Here is a 17,184-nt window from a genome sequence, read left to right on the forward strand (position 1 = left end):
TGCCACCCTTCGGTAACAGAGCTGCGTGTGCACAGAATTAAGGAACGAGGATTTGGCTTTAATTATTAAGGATTATTAAGGATTTGTGCCTGAGAGGTGACACAGACGACTTTGGGCTGCATGAGTGTTGGTGTGTCTGAGGCTGGTGGTATCCGTTGTGTTTGGATGACGAGGGGATGCTGCTCCTTCAAAATGTGGCCGAGGCAGTGCCTAAGAGGGGATCCCTCTGAGAAAGTGCTGCGGGTGCCAGAGCCGTGCAGGGGGGCTGCCTGGGCAGGGAAGGGGAGCTGAGCCCTGATTCTCTGCGTGGCAGCAGTAAAACTGGAGCTCCGCAGCTCTACGGTGCTAGTGCCATCCAAACGCTGCAAAGGCCTGATCCTGCCATCCTTCCCCAAGCCAAACACAAGTCCAGTCCCTCTTGCAGGTCTCCTGGGTCAGGAGAGAAGGGGCTGTAGGGCAGGGGCAGAGTTTGTGCCCCGGGGCAGAGTTTGTGCCCCGGGGCAGACTGCGGGTCCGCATTCGCTCAGCCCTGCCAGCTCCTGGGTGAGCAAGCACGGCATAAAGAAGTCCCAAAGGATCCCACGAAGCTGCCCGAGACCCACGGGAAGGAATTCCCTCGCGTGGATCGGCCCCACAGCAGGGCACTGACTTCAGGGGAGTCCTTAATCCCGCAGCACCCCTCGCCTCTGCGGGCAGGAGGGCAGGGGGCCCGGCCACGGCAGCGCGATCTCAGGAGCAGGGGAAGGCGGAGGGGTCGGACCCGAGGCTGTTTGCGTAAAGTTTAAATTTTATTTAATTTTTTTTTTAATTATTCCGTTTTAAATACGTGGTGTGGCGCGCCCGGTCCCTCGGGAAGTGGTCATGCAGATCTGAGGTAGAAAACCCGGCACAGGAGTGTTCCCAAATGCACCTCTAGGTAGTTTCACCGCAGCCACACGTCGGTCAGGCAGCGGACGGGGACGGGGACGGGGTCGGGGTCGGGGGGGGCTCGTATTTACAACAGCAAACGAATCAAACCGTTTCAGCCCGGCCCGGGAGGGCAGGAGCCGCCGATCGCTGCTGGCAGCGGGAAGGAGCAACGAGTACTGCAAACGGGGGAAGGGGCGAGGGGGGGAAATGGCCCGGCCGGTCCCCGCTGCCGACGGGGCGGGCAGGATCCGGCCCCGCAAGGCGCCCTTCGCTTGTCTCCCGCGGAGCATCCGTCTCGGCGGGGAGGGGGGGAGCCGGGCCGGGTACCCGCATCCTGCGCCTGGATGGGCTCCGGGGGCCGGGCCGGGCTGTCTCCGACATTGCACATGGAGGGGCGAGCGGGGAGCGCCGGCGGGGCAGCCCTCAGGGGTTCAGTTCCAGAGCCCAGACCTGCTGGGGCCAACCCGTCCGGCCCTTCAGCTTCTTCTCGCCGTGGCCCAAAGGCTGCGAGTAGACCTCGGGCTGCTGCGGGAGAGGAGACGGGGAGAGGGGGGAGAAAGGAGCGGTCAGGAGCGGAGCGGAGCGGAGGTCCCGGGCCGCCCCGCCCGCACCTTGCGCCCGCCTCGGGGCTGCAGGGGAGCCCCGCGGCTGCCAGCGGCTTTTGTCAGTCCGAGGATAAGGAGGGTTTTTTGGGGTTCCCCCCCCTCACCCCGCCCGCTGCAGCACGGGGACAAGCGGCCGTCCTTGCTCGGAAACGCACCCGCTCGTCCTGGGAAAGCGGCCGGGAGAAGGGAAGGGCGAAGGGGCGGGAGGCTCCGCCGCGGCCGGTGCCGGGGGTTATCCCTCGGGGAGAGCGCCCGGGAGCCCGCCCGGCCCGTCGGGAGCCCGCTGGGCAAGTCGGGACGGGCTTTTCTCCGCCGAGGTGCCCCCCACGGGTGGTTTTTTTATTTTTCGGCTGGGAAAAAAAGGCTCTAGCGGCGCCGAGAAGGGTTGGGTGGGTTTTTTTTCCCCCCAGCCCCGGGGCTTTCCCCGCCCGGTGCGAGCGGGGCAGCGGGGTCCCGGCCCGCCTCTTACCGTCTCCCGTTTCCTCTTGTTCTCCCTGCCGTCGGCCTTCTTGAGCTCGGCTTTGAAGCCCTCGGTGTCCCCGGGCTGGCTGTCCTTGGCCAGCACCTCCATCAGGTAGGCGATGTAGCTGGTGGCCAGGCGCAGGGTCTTGATCTTGGAGAGCTTGGTGTCGGCGGGCACGTTGGGGATGCACTCGCGGAGCTCGGCGAAGGCGCTGTTGATGCTCTCCGTCCTCCGTCGCTCTTTCTTGGGTCCCCCGACCCCTTTCCGCCGGCCCAGGCGGCCGCTGAGAGCCTCCAGCCGCCCCTGGCCGGCCGGGCCGTACTCGGCGGGGCCGTAGCTAGGGCTTTGCCCGGCGAGCTCGGGGGTCACCTCGGCGGGGTTGAGCACCCAGCCGGGGAAGTAGGCGCGCTCCTGGTGGCACCGCGCCGCCGGCCCGAAGAGGAAGGGGTCGTGCAGCATGTGGTGGTGATGGTGGTGGTGGTGGTGCTGGTAGCCCCCCACCAGGTTCATGGTCCGCCCCGCTGGCCCCGGGGGCCGCGCTCAGCAGCGCACCATGGCCGCGGCGGCCGCCCGGGAAGCGCTCCCGGCCGGGCGGGCGCGGCAGGCAGCGGCGGCGGGGAGCGCGGCTCCGGCGTGGGGCTGCGATGGTGGTGGCTGGCTTTGGGGTTTGGGTTGGTGCGGTTGGGGTTTGGGGTTTTGCGTTTGTTGGTTGGGTTGGTTTTTTTTTTAACCCCTTCTGGAGCCTCCCAACCCTGCCTTTATATAGGGCCGGGGCCCCCCCCGCTGCGGAGCCAATGGGCAGGGGAGGATGCTCGGGGGCCCCGGGGGGAGCGGGGCGGCGGAGGGGGCGTGCGCCGCGCTGTTGACTCGGTTTATTTGGGCTCACACCTCCGCTGTTTGCTCTCGCCTCCCGCTCGCTCCTTGCTCGCAGGGAGAAGGGGGTGAGGAGGGACCCGAGGGGGGGACCCCAGCCCCGCCCCGTCGCGCTTCGATCCCCTCCGCTTCCCCGCTCCCGGTTGGGGGGTGTCCGAGCCCCCACGGAGACCCACCGCGCCCGGCGGGGGGGACGAGGGGCGGCAGCGGGTGCGGGGGAGCCGCGGGTGCCCGGAGCCCCGACGGCCGGGCCGGGCCGTGCGGGCGCTCCGGGGCCGCAGTGACCCGGCGGCTTTCTGCTTCCCAAGAGCCGGAGTCCCTGGCGGGGGGAGCGCCCGGCCCCGGGGCCAGCGCCTCCCGTCCCCACGCGGGGAGGGCTCGGCCCCGTGGGAGCGGAGCGCGGGGAGGCGGCGGGGCCGGCCGGGCGGTGTTGGGTGCTCGGTGCCGCAGCCGGGGCACGGGCAGCCCCCGCCGAGGGAGCTGGGGGGTGCGGGAGAGGAGGAGGAGAAGGCACTGGAGGGAGGCTGGGCATGGCGGGGGCGGCGGTGGTGGCACGGGGGCTCCCTGCACATGGGGCACGTTGCCCACGCGTGCTTTGGGCGCACACGTGCGTTGCACAAATGCACGCTGGACACGGATGTGTGCTGCACGCCTTCAGGCGCGCTGCATGCATGTACAGCGCACACATGCGTTGCACAGACATAAGCTGCACACGCAGAGGTATGCTGCACCCGCACGCGGTTGCACCGCACACATATGCTGCTCACATAGATATGCTGGACATGTTGCCTATACATATCACAAACGTACAGATGCTGCATACACCACACACGTATCTGTGCTGTACACACACGCATCACAAATAGGTTACACACATGCACTTAACTGCACCCATATATGTTACATACACACACTGGCAGCACGCATATGCTACACACACAATGCCACCATATATATTTTACATACACACACGTGCTGCACACACATACTGTATATATGGAGATATACATTGCATGCGTTGCATACACACACACACAAATGCTGTACATCCATGCACAGACACTGCACACACATACATATAAATATATAAAAATTATGCCATCCATACACACAAACAGTGGGGACCTGCCCTGCGTTTCCCGGTCCCAGCCTGGCCACAAAAGGGCTGGGGGGGCGGGGGGCGGCTCTCGTTGGGGCTGGGATCTTGTACTTCATCGCAGCCCCCAAACCCAAGCCCAGCATGGGGCCCTGCAGTGGACAGCGTGTCCCGCTCGCCTCTGCACCCACGGGAGACAGATCCCCAGAGCGATGGCTCCCAGACCCCGCGCTTCGCCGCCAGCCCGGCCGGGTGACATTGGGGCCGACCTCTGCTCTTGCTCCAGTTACTCCCAGTGAGGACAGCCTGGGCACGGCGGTGGCGATCACAGCGCGGCGGGGCAGGAAGGGGCTTTGGGCCCAAGGTATGTTAGCGATTAACGGCGCTTTCCAGCGATTCATCTTGCAGCGGAGGGTGGAAACGTTGGAGGGTTGTTTGCAGGCGCTTGTATTAATCATCCGGGCTAACACACCATTAACGTCCTCCTGCATTTTAAAGATGACAAATTTTATTTGACTTCTCTCAATCACGGTTCCCGGGCGGATTCGGGAGCCACTTAAATGCCTCGGATTTTCCATCGTTAGTTGTTACAAGGCGAGTTGCAAAGGCAAGAGACCGGGGGGGGGCCGGGGCAGGGTGCAAGCGGGTCTCCAGTTCTGCTGCGCCCTGGTAGCGGGGTGGGGGACTGCCGTACCGGATCTGCCCCGTTTTGCTCCCCCCGGCTTTGTTCTTAGCTGCTGCAAAGCCCCCCCTTCCCCACCCCCTTTAAACAAGCGCCCTGCAAACATTTGCTAGTGATTACTCTCCTGTTAGAGTCAGGCCTTGGGTAGGGCGTCGTGTCCCTGATTTCCTCCAAAACACCCGGGGCTGGGTGGGATCTCTGAGCCCGGCTTGGAGCCGGTGGGGGCCAGTGCCCGCCTGGGAGAGGGGGCAGGGGTCCCGCTTCATGCCTTGCCCCCCGCCCCCCCCCCCATGCCATCACAGCATCACTTGCAACGCCCTGCACCCTCTTACAAACCAGCCAGGCTCTTCACTGAGCCTCTCCCCAACCCAATTAAAGCCTTGATCCAGCAAACCTCCAGGCTGGGGTCTGTGCCACCCAACCCCAGCCCTAGAAACCGCCCCCCCAAAAAAAAAAAGCTTTCCATCCCCATAGCCTGGTATTGCACAGGCCACTCACAGCCTTGTCCAGCTCAGTGCCGTCGCCTCGAGCCATGCACCAGAGCCACCTCCAGCCTCCGGCCGCGGAGCCAGGTAAGACCAGCCCGAGCCTGGGCGTTATCTTGCTTTATCCCCCCCCGCCGGAGGTCCCTGGACCCTGCGCACTTTGGAAGTGCTCAGCTGAGCAAATAGTAGGACCGGCGGGTTGATTTTCCTTTGGAAAATTGTTCTAATCTTTCGTGTTTTAATAAAATAATAAAACCGGAGCCCTTTTCACGCCGACACCTTCTAAATCAAACCAGACTGCCTTTGTCATGGCATCCAAATTTAGCACTTCTCAAACTTTTGGCGAGTTTCTTTAATTTCACGTCTCCCTGCTCGCACAGGGGGGAAACGCCGAGCTGTTCGGATTAGGCGATTTATGGCTGGCATGGCGGGCGGAACCACGTTTCTCTCCACCTGTTTTCCTTCAAATCCTTCCCAGAGAAAGATTTCCTGCCTTCATGGCCGGGCGATGGTGAAGGGGGGCTGGTGCTGCTTGTTGGGGTGGGGAGTGAGGTTATCCTGGGTCTCCGCAGCCCCCAGCACCCCAACCCCAGCAGGAGCCACCCAGCTCCACACCCATCCCCTGCCCTGGGACGGGGCTGCAGTTTTGGTCCTGGCCCCTCGGCCACCTCCTTATCAGCACCCAGCCAGCGGCAGCCCGGGGTGTCCTGTGACTTTGACGCCAGCTCTACCCCCCCTCCGTCTCCCTTATCTAAATAGGAGCGTAAATCAGGGCCTTGGCAGATGCCCTGGCAGGACAGGGACTCCATAAAAAGGGGCTCTGCTCCAGCTCTGTTTATATTGCAGCCCCGTAAAATATTCCCCTTGTCTTCCCTGCTAGCATCCCGGCACCCTCCTGCTCCCGCATCCCCCCTGCCCCGGGCTCCACCGCAGCCCCGGGGTGCAGCCGGGACGGTCCCAGACCCAACACCCTGCAGCCCCCCACCGTGTCCCCCCATCAGGTTGTGCCCCGAGGTACCTCTGCACCCAGTCGCTTCCTTCGATCCCCCCCTCCGACAGCTGCCGACAGCGCAGGGCTGAGCCAGCTCCCCTGGGCAGCTGGGTTGTGTCTAAAGGTGCCCCTGGGTATTTATAGCACTCGCCTGAAATAATGCAATAATAATCACTCAGCACCTTCCTAGCAGTTCTGTTCCTGGAGGCCTGGAGGGAATGGTTGCGAAAAGCCTTGGGAAACTGAGGCACGAGCAGAGTCTGCTTCAAGGAGAGGTGCATCAGGCTGGCTGCATGCGTGTTGCTGCTCTGGGGGGATTATTTTCCTCCCGGTGATGTGAGGAGTGAGAGAACCTGCAGAAGTGAATGAAATCAGGTCAGTTTGATTGGCAATGACCCCAGCCCCGCGGTCATGGCCAAGGCTGGGCTACGAGTGCCACGGCTGCGAAAGCCCACTTGGGGCATCCCTCCTCCCCGGGAGGGTTTGCCACACGTCTTGCTGCGCCAGCATAGGTCTTGTAGGTGCGGGGGGAGCGTTGGGGCACTGGGGAGCTCATGCGTGCTGGTGCTCGGGCACTCCTGCGCCCACACGCTGCCCGCGTCCCCCAGGCTATGTCACTGGGCTGCTTGATCCTACAACATCACACACACAAGCCCAAGTGGGGTTCAAGCTGTCAAAGCCCCACCAAAGGAGCAGGAGGAATTTGGGGTGAGCGGGGCACCCGCTGTGGCGGTGTCCGCTGTGGCAGAACAGGATGCTCCTGTTCTCAGCAGCAATCCGCGGCATCTTCTCTGTACACACACCTCCCGCGCTGCTCCTCCAGCAACATAAAGGATGACTGCAACCATTGCCTCTCAAGAAATACAATCTATTTATGGCCAAGCAGCCACTGCCCTGTCTGGATAAATCAAAAGGAAAACAAAGCTTTATGGAAAAAAGATTATTAAATTTTCCATGTGCTCCTGAAGGGATGCGCCAGGCACTCATTGTTTATTTTTTTGTCCTCTCTCCTTGCTCGTACTGTAAATGACATTGTGTTTACAAAAGTTTTTATGTCATCAGAGCAAAGTCACAGCTCAGCTTCCTCTCCTGTGTATTTTATGTAGATGGATGTGTCTGTGAGGAACATTCAAACTAAACAGAGCGCTGTTTTATAGGAAAATGTATTTATTTGAAAAATCGTAACTCACAATTTCGGCAAAACTGGGCTCCACATTTATTGCCGCTAATGGGGTGTGGCGGCCATAAATTAACCTGGAAAATTGCTGCGGCCGTATCAACAACGGCTCATTGTGCTGACGGAGCAGAGCGGAGCAGCCGCTCCCCAAAGACGGCTCATGTCAATTTGCAATTAGGTTTGGGTGCAAACAATAGGCAGAGGGAAGGTAACGGCAGCCTCGCAGCTCACCGCTGGACCCAGCCCCAAAATCATTCCTCCAAGCTGGCGTGGGTGCCCTGAGTCTTACTTAAAACAGTGCTGTTGCCCCATCTGATTGCCACGGAAATCAGAGGAAGGACGCTTTACCTGCCACAAAGGGAATTTTCTGTTTATATTACATTACCCGTCATGGACACGCAATTGGAGATGATGCTAAAAAATGAGTCCATGAGCTCCGACTGGCAGCCCAGGTGACCCACGTGCACGGAGAGCTGGTCCAGTTGCTCCCTGGCTGACCTGTCTTAATCCAGAAGAAACTTTTGCACTGAAGCAGGAGTGATGCTTCTGCCCTAAATCCTCTTCTTTCCCCACTCAGATTCCCTGCTGAGACCAACACTGACCCCCGAAGCCCCGGAGACCACATGCCAACCCCGAGGCAGGAGGTGCCACCATCATCCCCCTGTCCCCGATCCCCTGGCTTGGGCAGGGTTTGGGTCCCCGCCCGTGGGGAGAAGCGGAAAAGAGCTCCCGGCTGATGCAGGTCCCTGATGAAAACCAGTACCTTCCCCTCCTCCGTCCACTTTCCACTCCTGAAGCAAATTTACAAGGGCTCTAAAATGTCCTGCTCCAGGGCATCAGCCAGCTGCTAGTGGCTGGGGATTGGGAAAGACGTTTCCTCCGCACAAGAAGGATTGCATAAGCGCTTATTAAGGCTGCTCCTGGCGTCTTCATCTAAAGCATCTGGTTTGGGACACGGCTGGAGACAAACTGCTGGATCTGGATGGGGTAGAGCTGGGCTCCCTGCTGCCAACTTTCCCCTTGTTGGGACGTGGTTGTAGGTTTGGGTTATCTCATACGTGCCAGTGGGGAAAAGGGAGGTGGGTCATGACATGAGATGTGTCTTTCTCCCTCTCCCTCTGCTTTCCCTCCGGTCCCGGTGGTGCCACCGCGGGGACTTGTCTTCACACCTTTTGCTCCATTAGCTCTTGCTTTGCAATGTTCAGCAGGAGGAGTCATGGTTTGAGCTCGGTGCCCTTCCCACCCCAGGTACCCCAAGTACCATGATGCCCCACGTGCATGAGGGATTCCCCTGGTCCCTGGTCACGCCGCCATCCAGCCTTCCTTGGAAGAGGGTCTTCCCTCCTGTCCCGTCGGCACCGCGCCTTGTGCAGGGACTGACCTGGCTTGTTGGTTGGGCATTGGGTGCTCCTCCTAGCTTGCACCATGTTTGCGTAACACTGCAGGTAATTGGCTTTGCAGTGGAAGGCTGGTGACAGTGTCCCAGGCTACCAAAATAGGTTGGGATGCTCTAACGTGGCGGTGCTGTGCCACAGGCTCAGTGGGGTGTGCTGGCACCGGGGAGCAGCCAGAGCCGGGGAGCAGCATCCTGCCCATGTTTCCCTGAGGTGGAACCATGTCCCAGTATCCGTACTTCCCACCCTCCTCTCCATGCAGATCCACCTGGGGTTTTTAACTCATTTTGTCTGTAAGTTTTTCGGGGCAGTTCCAGTTCTCATCGCACAGTGCCTCGTGCCAGGTCCGGCTGTGCCTTCCCAGCGCTGCCAGGGTAGGGGGATAAGGACAATTAGTGGTGCCTTATTCTGGTTATCCTCAGTTCTCCCAAAATCCCAGGGCTTCTCTCTCCCTGGGTTCAGGAGTTGCTGCTCCACTCCCAGGGCAGCAGAGGGGCTGGTTTTCCCCCAGTTCCCCCTGCCACATCCCGAGAGGTCCGTGCAGCCACCCAGCCGGCCGTCAGGTTACGGCGAGAGTTGCAAGATGGTGTTTTCAAGCTTGGGTTCGTTTTCTGCAGATTGAGATGGTTTTAAAAAATAACAAGCGTCTGTTACAACTTTTTTGCAACTGAAAATTATTTGGGGGCTGGGGGTTTTAAACCATTTTAGTGCTTTTTTCCACCCTTTTTTCCCCTGTTTTATAAATGGGAGGTGGCAGAAGCAGGAGTGCAGCTGGCATCAGACCGGGGCTGCAAATATTTTCCTTTTTAGGATGCAAGTTTTGGGGAGAGGAGATGACAGGGAGCTAGGGATCAGTTATTTGTGTTGTTTCCTTGGGTTTTGCTTTATGGCCCCCCAAAAAAAAAACAGGGAGAAGAAGGGGAATCTGGAGATCCATAAGGCAGCTGTTTCTTTAGCTAAAAACATTTTCACACGCAAAGTTGCTGCCGGCTGCAGGTCGTATCCAGCCCTCTGCCTCATCACACCGGCTTTTATAAGCACAGCCCGTGCAAGACCATGCTGTATGGGGGGAATGGCATGGGCTGGGAGGGGTGGTTGAGCCACCCAGCTCTTCAATGGGAGCTGCCGCTGTCCCAGCACCGGCCCGTCCGCCGGCTCTGGAATGTGCTCCCGAAATACACAATCGCAAACGCATTGCAGAGCTGCCAGCCCCACGCCGCGCTGGGGGACACCCCCCTGTACCTGCCACCCTCCGCTCTGTCCTTTTATCCGGCAGCGAAGCACTCCGAGTGCAGGTGATTTGGGGCGAGAAAACGTCTTTTTGATGAAATCTTCAAAGCCGAGCCGTCCCGCTCCCCAAGTTCCAGGCAGCCTCGGGTTTTGGGTTCAGGGTGGCACTTTGCCAGCCCTTTGCCTCCCCAAGGCTTGTTATCCCCCCCCTGAGCTGGGACACAGCACCTGGTGCAGCTGTGCCAATGCCTCCAGGGCACCCATGAGGGTAGGGGCACAGCGGGGATGTTGCGGAGTGGGGGGAAAGGCCCCGGTGTCCCATGTCAGTGTGGTCTGTGGTGTTGCATTGCTTTTGGGGGGGGTCACAGGGTGGGGACATGCTGTGAAAAGTGAATCCAGACCTGCAGAGAATAACAACTTTATTTATTGTATGTCAACACGCGACTCTTCCTAACATGCTCTGGAGAAAAAAAAATGTTTGAAATGGAGCTTATTGGAAGGAAAAAATTTCTCCTGTAAAAATGTTGATCCCTCCCCAGTTCTCAAAACTGAAACAAAATAGTTTGCTTTGAGCTGAAGACATTTCTGCTCTTGGCTCTGTTTTCCAAGAAGAGCAGTGAACATGAAGGAAAAACAAGCCTTCCCTATTAAAACACGCTTAAGCGAAACTCCAGTTTTCTCTTAAACTTTGCTTGGAAACATTTGGAGCAGCTTCGTGTGAGCCAGTTTTGCCCTTTGAGAAGCCATTAAAATAAAAAAACCCAACCCAAAATAGCTATTTCTGCAGGAAGCATCTCATTTGGACAAAGAAAGAAGTTTGTTTTACACCATAAATCCAAAAGCTCCCAGGGAAGCGCAGTGGAACCTGCCCGCCGGCACTGGTGACGGAGCAGCTCCGGAGATGTTTGGCAGGAGCTGGCCAAAGCCGGCGGGCGCTGGCGAGGCGAGGGCCACCACCAGCGTTTCACCGCCAGTTGTCCCGGCCGGTGGAGTATCTCCGACTTCAGCACCGTGTATTTTCCATGAGGATGAAGGCTTGCAGAGGGTGAGTTGTGGCAGGGAAAGGTTTTGGACCAGTGTTTGGCCCCGCAGTGCTCCCGTGGCCTCTCCAAAGGGCCCATCCCATGCAGGAGCTGAGGAAACTCACCCCAGGACAAATGAAAACCTTTCCCCAATGAGGTATCAAGGCCCTTTGTAAAGTCCTTTTTTTTCACTGACTCCATATTACACCTAAAGCACAGAAAAAAAATCCCAGTAATTCCTAAGCCAGCAGTATACACCAGCAAACCTGATATGATATTTATACATTATCTATTTATATATATTATCTATTTATAGATATAAAATATATATTTGTATATATAAATAAATAAAAATATGTTTAAAATATGTTAAAAATATATATGGGGTGTGTGTGTATATATATGGTGTTGCTTTTTCTGCTAGTGGCATCAGACTGCAATTTAGGCACAAATATTTCTATCCCAGGGTTTTGGCAATGAATTTTTGATGTGCAGCTGCCCCCCTTATGCAGAAAGCGCAGCCCAGTGAGACCCTGCTGAGGTGCTCAGCCCGACTCTCGTGCAATTGGGCAAAAATTATTACTAGTGGATTTGCAAGAACTTGGCAGTTTATAAGGGGAACTGGGATCCTTCTGGATGGGCACCACTTCTCACCGCGGCTCTCCGGGAGGAAGCTGTCTCAGCCTCATCCACTCCAAGCGATGCTGAAATCCCAGGGCAGAGGGTCTCTGCAGCGAGCGCCCGGTGCAGCGTCCCCACGGCCCCAAGGGCCAGTGCACCCCCCCCTTTCCTTGGGAGGGGATGGGGGGGAGAAGGGGGCACGCCACTATGAAACCACAGTTTTGGAGACTGGTTGTTGTTTTCTTGATCTGAAACGACAAGAAACATCATGTCTAAAGATGACAGGCTTAATTTGCAGTGTCATTAACCAGAGCCGAAACCCTAGATGGGCTGGGTCTCCTGTGTGCAGTGCGCTTGCTTCCCGCGCTGCAGCTGATCTTTCTCCGATTCTGCCAGATAAAGGCCTTTGCGGGTGCATTTCCCTCGCTCAGACCTTGTTTTTCTTTGTATGGATGTTATTATTTAGCACAGGGGACGAGGAAGTCATTTCTACCCCTCTCTTGCACATCTGTTCATAGTGAGTGAATGTACCCCCTGTAACTCACCAGCTCCCCAACACGCTTGTGCTCCCCAAGTATTTGCAGGGGGTTCAAATAAGCACAAAGTTTGACCCTCGGGTAGCATCCCGTCTTGCCAGGAGAAAAATTCTCATTTCCAAGCTGGCCACAGCCTTGAGATCTCCTGGGAATAAGCCCCAGGATCTGACCCAGGGGTAGTGTGGTGAGGCTGGTGCAAGCTGCAGGTGGGCAGTGGGACAGGGAAGACTCACAAAAGCCACATAACCACCCATCTCTTGGTCCCAGCTGTGGTTACAAACCACGGTCCCAGTTAAAAGCAGCTGCTGACACCCAAGCGTGCTGGATGCGGAGAGCAGCCCCGACCGGGCGAGCTGGGCTGCAGCGTTTGGCCACACTACTGGGCTTACGGACAACGGCACCTGAACACAAAGCGCTTTTTTTAACGAACGTGGTTGCTCTGGGCTCTGAGCAGCCTTTGCCGCGGCGAGCAGAGAGCTGGAGGCGAAGGGGCTCATGCGAAGCTTGCTGGCATGAGCGGAGCTGAGCGTGCCGCCTGCCTGTGCCGCGCGAGCCGGCAGGCTCAGAGCACGGTAGGAAAAAATACCGCAATAGGCAAAGCATCTCCCATTTGCCCCTAAGCTCCGCTCTTCCTGTGCTGATAACGAGCCCCGTAAATCTCCCTACAGCAGTGAGACTTTTTTTTTTTTCCTCCCCTCTCCTGCCTCCTCTGCAGCGCCTTGGTGGAGGGGACTGGCTGCGGGAGCCAAGGCAGGGGTGCCCTCCTCACCTCGCTGCGGGGAAATACCCCAAAGCAGTGCAGCCCCCTGAGCGTCCTGGCAGGCTCCGGCAGCCCCTGAGCCCTGCCCTGCGGTGTGGGAAGGCAGCCGGGTGCAGGCAGGAGCTGTCTCCTCTCTAGTTGTCCCCCCAGAGCCCTGTGGTCGAGGCACTTGCTGATATCTCGGGCCATGGCGGCTGGTGCCGGGCTGACTCAGGTGAGATGCAGACTGATACAGCCCCTCTGCCCCGCACCGGCAGGGATGCAGGGGAAGGGCGGGGGAGGAAAACCCGGAGTATATTTGTCCAAAGCCTCCCTCGCCTTAGTGCTTTGGCAGAAATTGGGAGCTTGGGTGGTGAGCAAGATCCCATCGGTGGGTTGGTGCTCAGTGCTGGGCTGTACAAACCCAAGTCACCTGCTAGATGTGGCTCGGGGCTTGTGGCTGGATGCACGGCACTGACCTGGGAGACTTTGAGCCTGCTCAAACCCGGGCGGGATGCAACATTGCTGCTCTGAAAAAGCAGCTCTGTGCGTGCTCGGTGGCGGGATAGGTGTTTCACAATTCGGGAGCGGTGGTGGGACCACAGGGCTAATCATTTCCCATGCACGAGATGGCCACAACATCACCTCCCAATTGCTCTCTCATGGGTTACAAAGAGCCAGGAACCCTTTTTTGCACCTCCACGCTGCGGTACCCTCCCCGCAGCCAGGCCCCTGCCACTGAATCGCCCACAATAAATACTACCGTGCCACGGCTTGGCCGCTGCCCTGTCAGGACCTTCTTCCTTCCCGCAAACGTGGTTGGTTTCCCTCTTCCTCTCCCAAATCCCTCATAAATTTCCCGTTGCCGGCTCCACCAGCGCCATGTTCCCATTAAACCTTGCCCGCTGATTGCATCTGTCAGTGTCACTGTCTGGGGCTGGAATGTGTCACCCTCCGCCAGAGGAGTCATTTATTTAGCCGTAGCAGAGCATTTCAGGACAAAGTGCTGGGTTAGATCACGGTGGGACAGTTTTCCTGCGGTGGTGAGCGCCGATCCATCTCGTGCAGCAGGAGGAAAGCGCCGCTGCTGGATTCTTTCCTATTTATTTTTCCTAAACAGAGGGCTGAGGAGTGCAAGAGTCGCCTACCAGCAGGATCCTGCACTTTGCTGGAGCGTCCTAAGGAAAGGAATTTTGCTTTAAAAAGTCTCCAAAACTCATGAGTCTGGAGCAGACTTTTTTTACCATCCTCCCTGCCCTGTCTCACTGTTTCTGTAAGGACTCTTGGGGTGCCCAGCCAGTGGCAGGGATGGCCCCACAGCTGGGTGCACTTCTGGGACCCTGCAGTGTCGTGGTAAGGGCTGGGGCTTGTAGGGTCTGGGATGTCCATGGTGGTGGAGGAAGCACGTACAACCACGTCCCAGCATGGCCCCATGTTCCTGCAGGCAGCACAGGCAGGGAAGCGCTGGTTGTGACAGTGTGGTGATAATGGGGAGCAGCCAGCCATGACGTGCTCATGCCCACACCACGCGCAGCAGGTCTCTAATGCTGAGGAGGGGGCTCTCTTGTAGGTATTTGATGTGATAATCAGACATTCAGGGTTAAAACATAAAAGTAAATCAGGTGCCTCCTCTCATTACCCATGTAAGTGTGAAGCTGCATGCAGGAACCCTGGGTGCTGGGAAATACTCTGTCCTGACCGTGGCATCCCCGTCCCTGCCTGGCGAGAGCTCATCGCTGTAATGGCAGGGATACGTGTTTGGGGGGGCAGAGAGATGGAGATAAGGAGCCAAAGGGATGGCTGGTCACCGCGAGGACAGAGACCCTTCGGCTGTGCAGCAGGAGCGAGTCATCCTCGGTGCAGCGATGAAGGAGTCGGCTGCCTTCCTTTGGGATACATGCCCTTGGGTGGTACCATGCTACTGGTAACAGGTTTCCCGTTGCTTTTTCCCAGCTACCTGTGCTGGTGTCCTCCGGGGGGGCTCAGATGTGCTGGGAAGCGCCTCTCCTCAGGGTGCTGCCCGGTGACCTGCATATGGTAGGGGTGGAAGAGACAGTCAGTCTGTATTGCTTTGTTTATAAGAACATATTTGCAGTGATTGATGTCTGAGCTGGGGAAGTATGCTTGCAAGTGAGACTTTAAAACATGAATCAAACAATGTTTGGAATACGTATGCTGCTCTGTCAAACATTTCTCGGCGTTTGGAGTCTGCAGAGCCTGCGCGTCCAGAGGTACCAGTGCCTGCGCGGAGGTGTCTGGAGGGAGAGCGTCCGCCCCGCTGTGAGGGTGAGCACGGGCATCCTTCAGCCTCGGCAGCACCTCTGCACACCAAGAGGCTGCTGGGGATGGGTCGGGGTTTGCGCCCGCGGCCACTCTGCCGAGGGGTGCGTGCAGAGGTGTCCTGTTAAGCGCTGTCCATCACAGGACATTCCTTTACGCGACGCTCCTTACTGCCAAATCGTCCCCCGGGGCTGCCGAGGAATGAAAGCGGCCCTGGAGGACAGAGTCAGCTTTCAGGCTTCCTTCCCCTCCAGATAACCCGATTGCCTGTGGAGAGAAGAAAGGTCTGGAAGGGGCGGGCCGTATCCAGATGTTCGCTAAGTGCATTAAGACCCTCAGCCAGAGGAGCACATGCTTCAGGTTAAGCCCCTGAGCAGTCCCAGCTGCAGCAGTATTAATGAAGTCTTCAGTTAATCGCTTGCTGAATGCTCTCCCTGATAAGGGCCAGGGTGGTTTATAGGGGACAGAGGATTTTCTTGGGGCTTCTCTTTGCGTGTCCTGCTCAGGAAGTCCTGCGTGGGCATCCCTTCGTGCCAGCATCGTCGCTGCCATGCGACCTCCTTCGCCCACAGAGCGATGTGGGTTTTCCAGTTAAGAGAGCTGCCTGCACCCATCGTGCAGGGGTCGTGGATCTGGCCCCGCATTTTCTGGAGCTCTGCTTTCTCTTCCATTCATAGGGATGTTACCGCTTCCCATCGCCCATGGGGTGGGGCCGGACGTGGCTCATCTTGCAGAACCAGCTGTTGAAATCACTGCTAGCTGTTGGGACACCACAGCCCCAGCTGCCCCATCCCACTTTCTCCAGGTCCCAGGGGACACCTTGTCCTCCCAGCCCTGAGCCAGCCCTGGGCCACCACCTCATCCCACCAGAGAGGATCCTGCCCTGCCAGCTGGGTTGGGTGATGCCCTCAGCCTCAGGGATGCGCACACACGGCCCGATGGCACCAGGTGACATGCCACGTTCAGAGGAACATCCTCGCCCCGGCGAGCTGTCCTGGTGGGCAGATACCCGGGGTGATGCCAAACCCGCCCTTCCTGGGAAAGGGATCGGTCGGGGACACCCTCAGGGGTGTGAGTGCCAGCTGGCTGTCATTCACTGGCCATAAATGATGTTTCCAGCCCCAGACTGGGTGAGGGCTTTTGGGACTGAGGACACCAGAAACTGGGCATCTTTCCAGGACAGGCAGACCTTCCTCCTCTGGGCTCTCTGCCTGCTGCCGCCCACAGGGACAGCAGGTCTGCCCGTCTCATTCCTCCACCCAGCCATTATTTATTTATTTTCCCCAGGAACCCCAAGAAAACCATTAGAAAGATATTTTTCAATCAATGAAAACCAGAAGGACCACTGTTCCTCCACCCAAGCGTACCACCCTTGTGCAAAGTCTCTTTAACCGTGCGCATGGAAAACGCATCCCGTGAGCAGATCCCCTTCTCTTGCGGGTCTGCTTTCGTTGCCTTTTAGGACGAGGGAGATTTATTCTCTCCGCGGGTATTTTTAAAAGGTATTTTCTTTATAGCTCGGCTTCTCCCTCTTAGGCGAGATTAGGAGATCGTATTTCATGACTTCTCGTGGATCCCCTTCCTGAAGCTCTAATGAACTATGGATGAGTGACCGTGGTAATCCAGTCTGTGCAGGAGCTCATTAAAGTCACCGAGTCCGTTATAATAACTAGCTACATCTGATCAGATTACTTCTTTAAATCGCTGATTCCACTGGCATATGAGAGCCTGCTCTTATCCTAGTACAGGCAGCGGGAGCTTTGCTCTGGGCTCGGCGAGTGCCGGGCTCTCGCCTTGCGCGCCGCTAACAAGGCACAATTTGATTAACTCACATTGCAGAAAGGCCAGGGGATTTCCCTTCGCGGCTTTGCTCAGCCGACCCCAGCCGGAGAAGGCGGCCTCGCGTCCCGCTGGAGGCATGGAGGCGAGTGACCGGTACAAGGAAATGATCCGGCCATTTCCCAGTTATAAATAGAGATTTTGGAAGAGGGCTGGCGAGTGGCTGCCCGGGGCCACATCCAGCCCAGGTCCATGCGAACAGCGCTGGGGCTTCCAGCTCCACGCCCTGCAAAGAGCAGCCT

General features: G+C 57.8%; 1 protein-coding gene and 2 long non-coding RNA genes across 5 annotated transcripts; 1 reads left to right on the forward strand and 2 right to left on the reverse strand.

Moving 5' to 3' along the window:
- Window positions 1-775: 775 nt before the first annotated feature.
- On the reverse strand, window positions 776-2,515 carry HAND1 (heart and neural crest derivatives expressed 1). 2 transcript variants are annotated; one of them, XM_059825445.1, is made up of 2 exons: window positions 1,984-2,515; window positions 776-1,431 (listed from the first exon to the last, which is right to left on the reverse strand). In XM_059825445.1, exons 1-2 carry the CDS (start codon window positions 2,485-2,487, stop codon window positions 1,333-1,335), a joined length of 603 nt encoding a protein of 200 aa, XP_059681428.1. In that variant the 5' UTR covers window positions 2,488-2,515; the 3' UTR covers window positions 776-1,332. The 2 variants fall into 2 exon arrangements, with proteins under 2 accessions (XP_059681428.1, XP_059681427.1); XM_059825444.1 differs by having other exon boundaries at window positions 776-1,434.
- A 1,611-nt stretch (window positions 2,516-4,126) lies between these two features.
- Window positions 4,127-10,256, forward strand: LOC132318356 (uncharacterized). 2 transcript variants are annotated; one of them, XR_009484320.1, is made up of 4 exons: window positions 4,127-4,310; window positions 5,139-5,200; window positions 6,298-6,479; window positions 7,859-10,256. It is a non-coding gene; the product is annotated as an uncharacterized LOC132318356 (long non-coding RNA). The 2 variants fall into 2 exon arrangements; XR_009484319.1 differs by lacking the exon at window positions 4,127-4,310 and having other exon boundaries at window positions 4,930-5,200.
- Window positions 10,257-10,307: 51 nt separating this feature from the next.
- On the reverse strand, window positions 10,308-13,638 carry LOC132318357 (uncharacterized). The gene is made up of 3 exons (XR_009484321.1): window positions 13,587-13,638; window positions 11,582-11,796; window positions 10,308-11,135 (listed from the first exon to the last, which is right to left on the reverse strand). It is a non-coding gene; the product is annotated as an uncharacterized LOC132318357 (long non-coding RNA).
- Window positions 13,639-17,184: the final 3,546 nt, after the last annotated feature.

Source organism: Gavia stellata, chromosome 16, assembly GCF_030936135.1.
Source record: "Gavia stellata isolate bGavSte3 chromosome 16, bGavSte3.hap2, whole genome shotgun sequence".
NCBI lineage: Eukaryota > Metazoa > Chordata > Aves > Gaviiformes > Gaviidae > Gavia > Gavia stellata.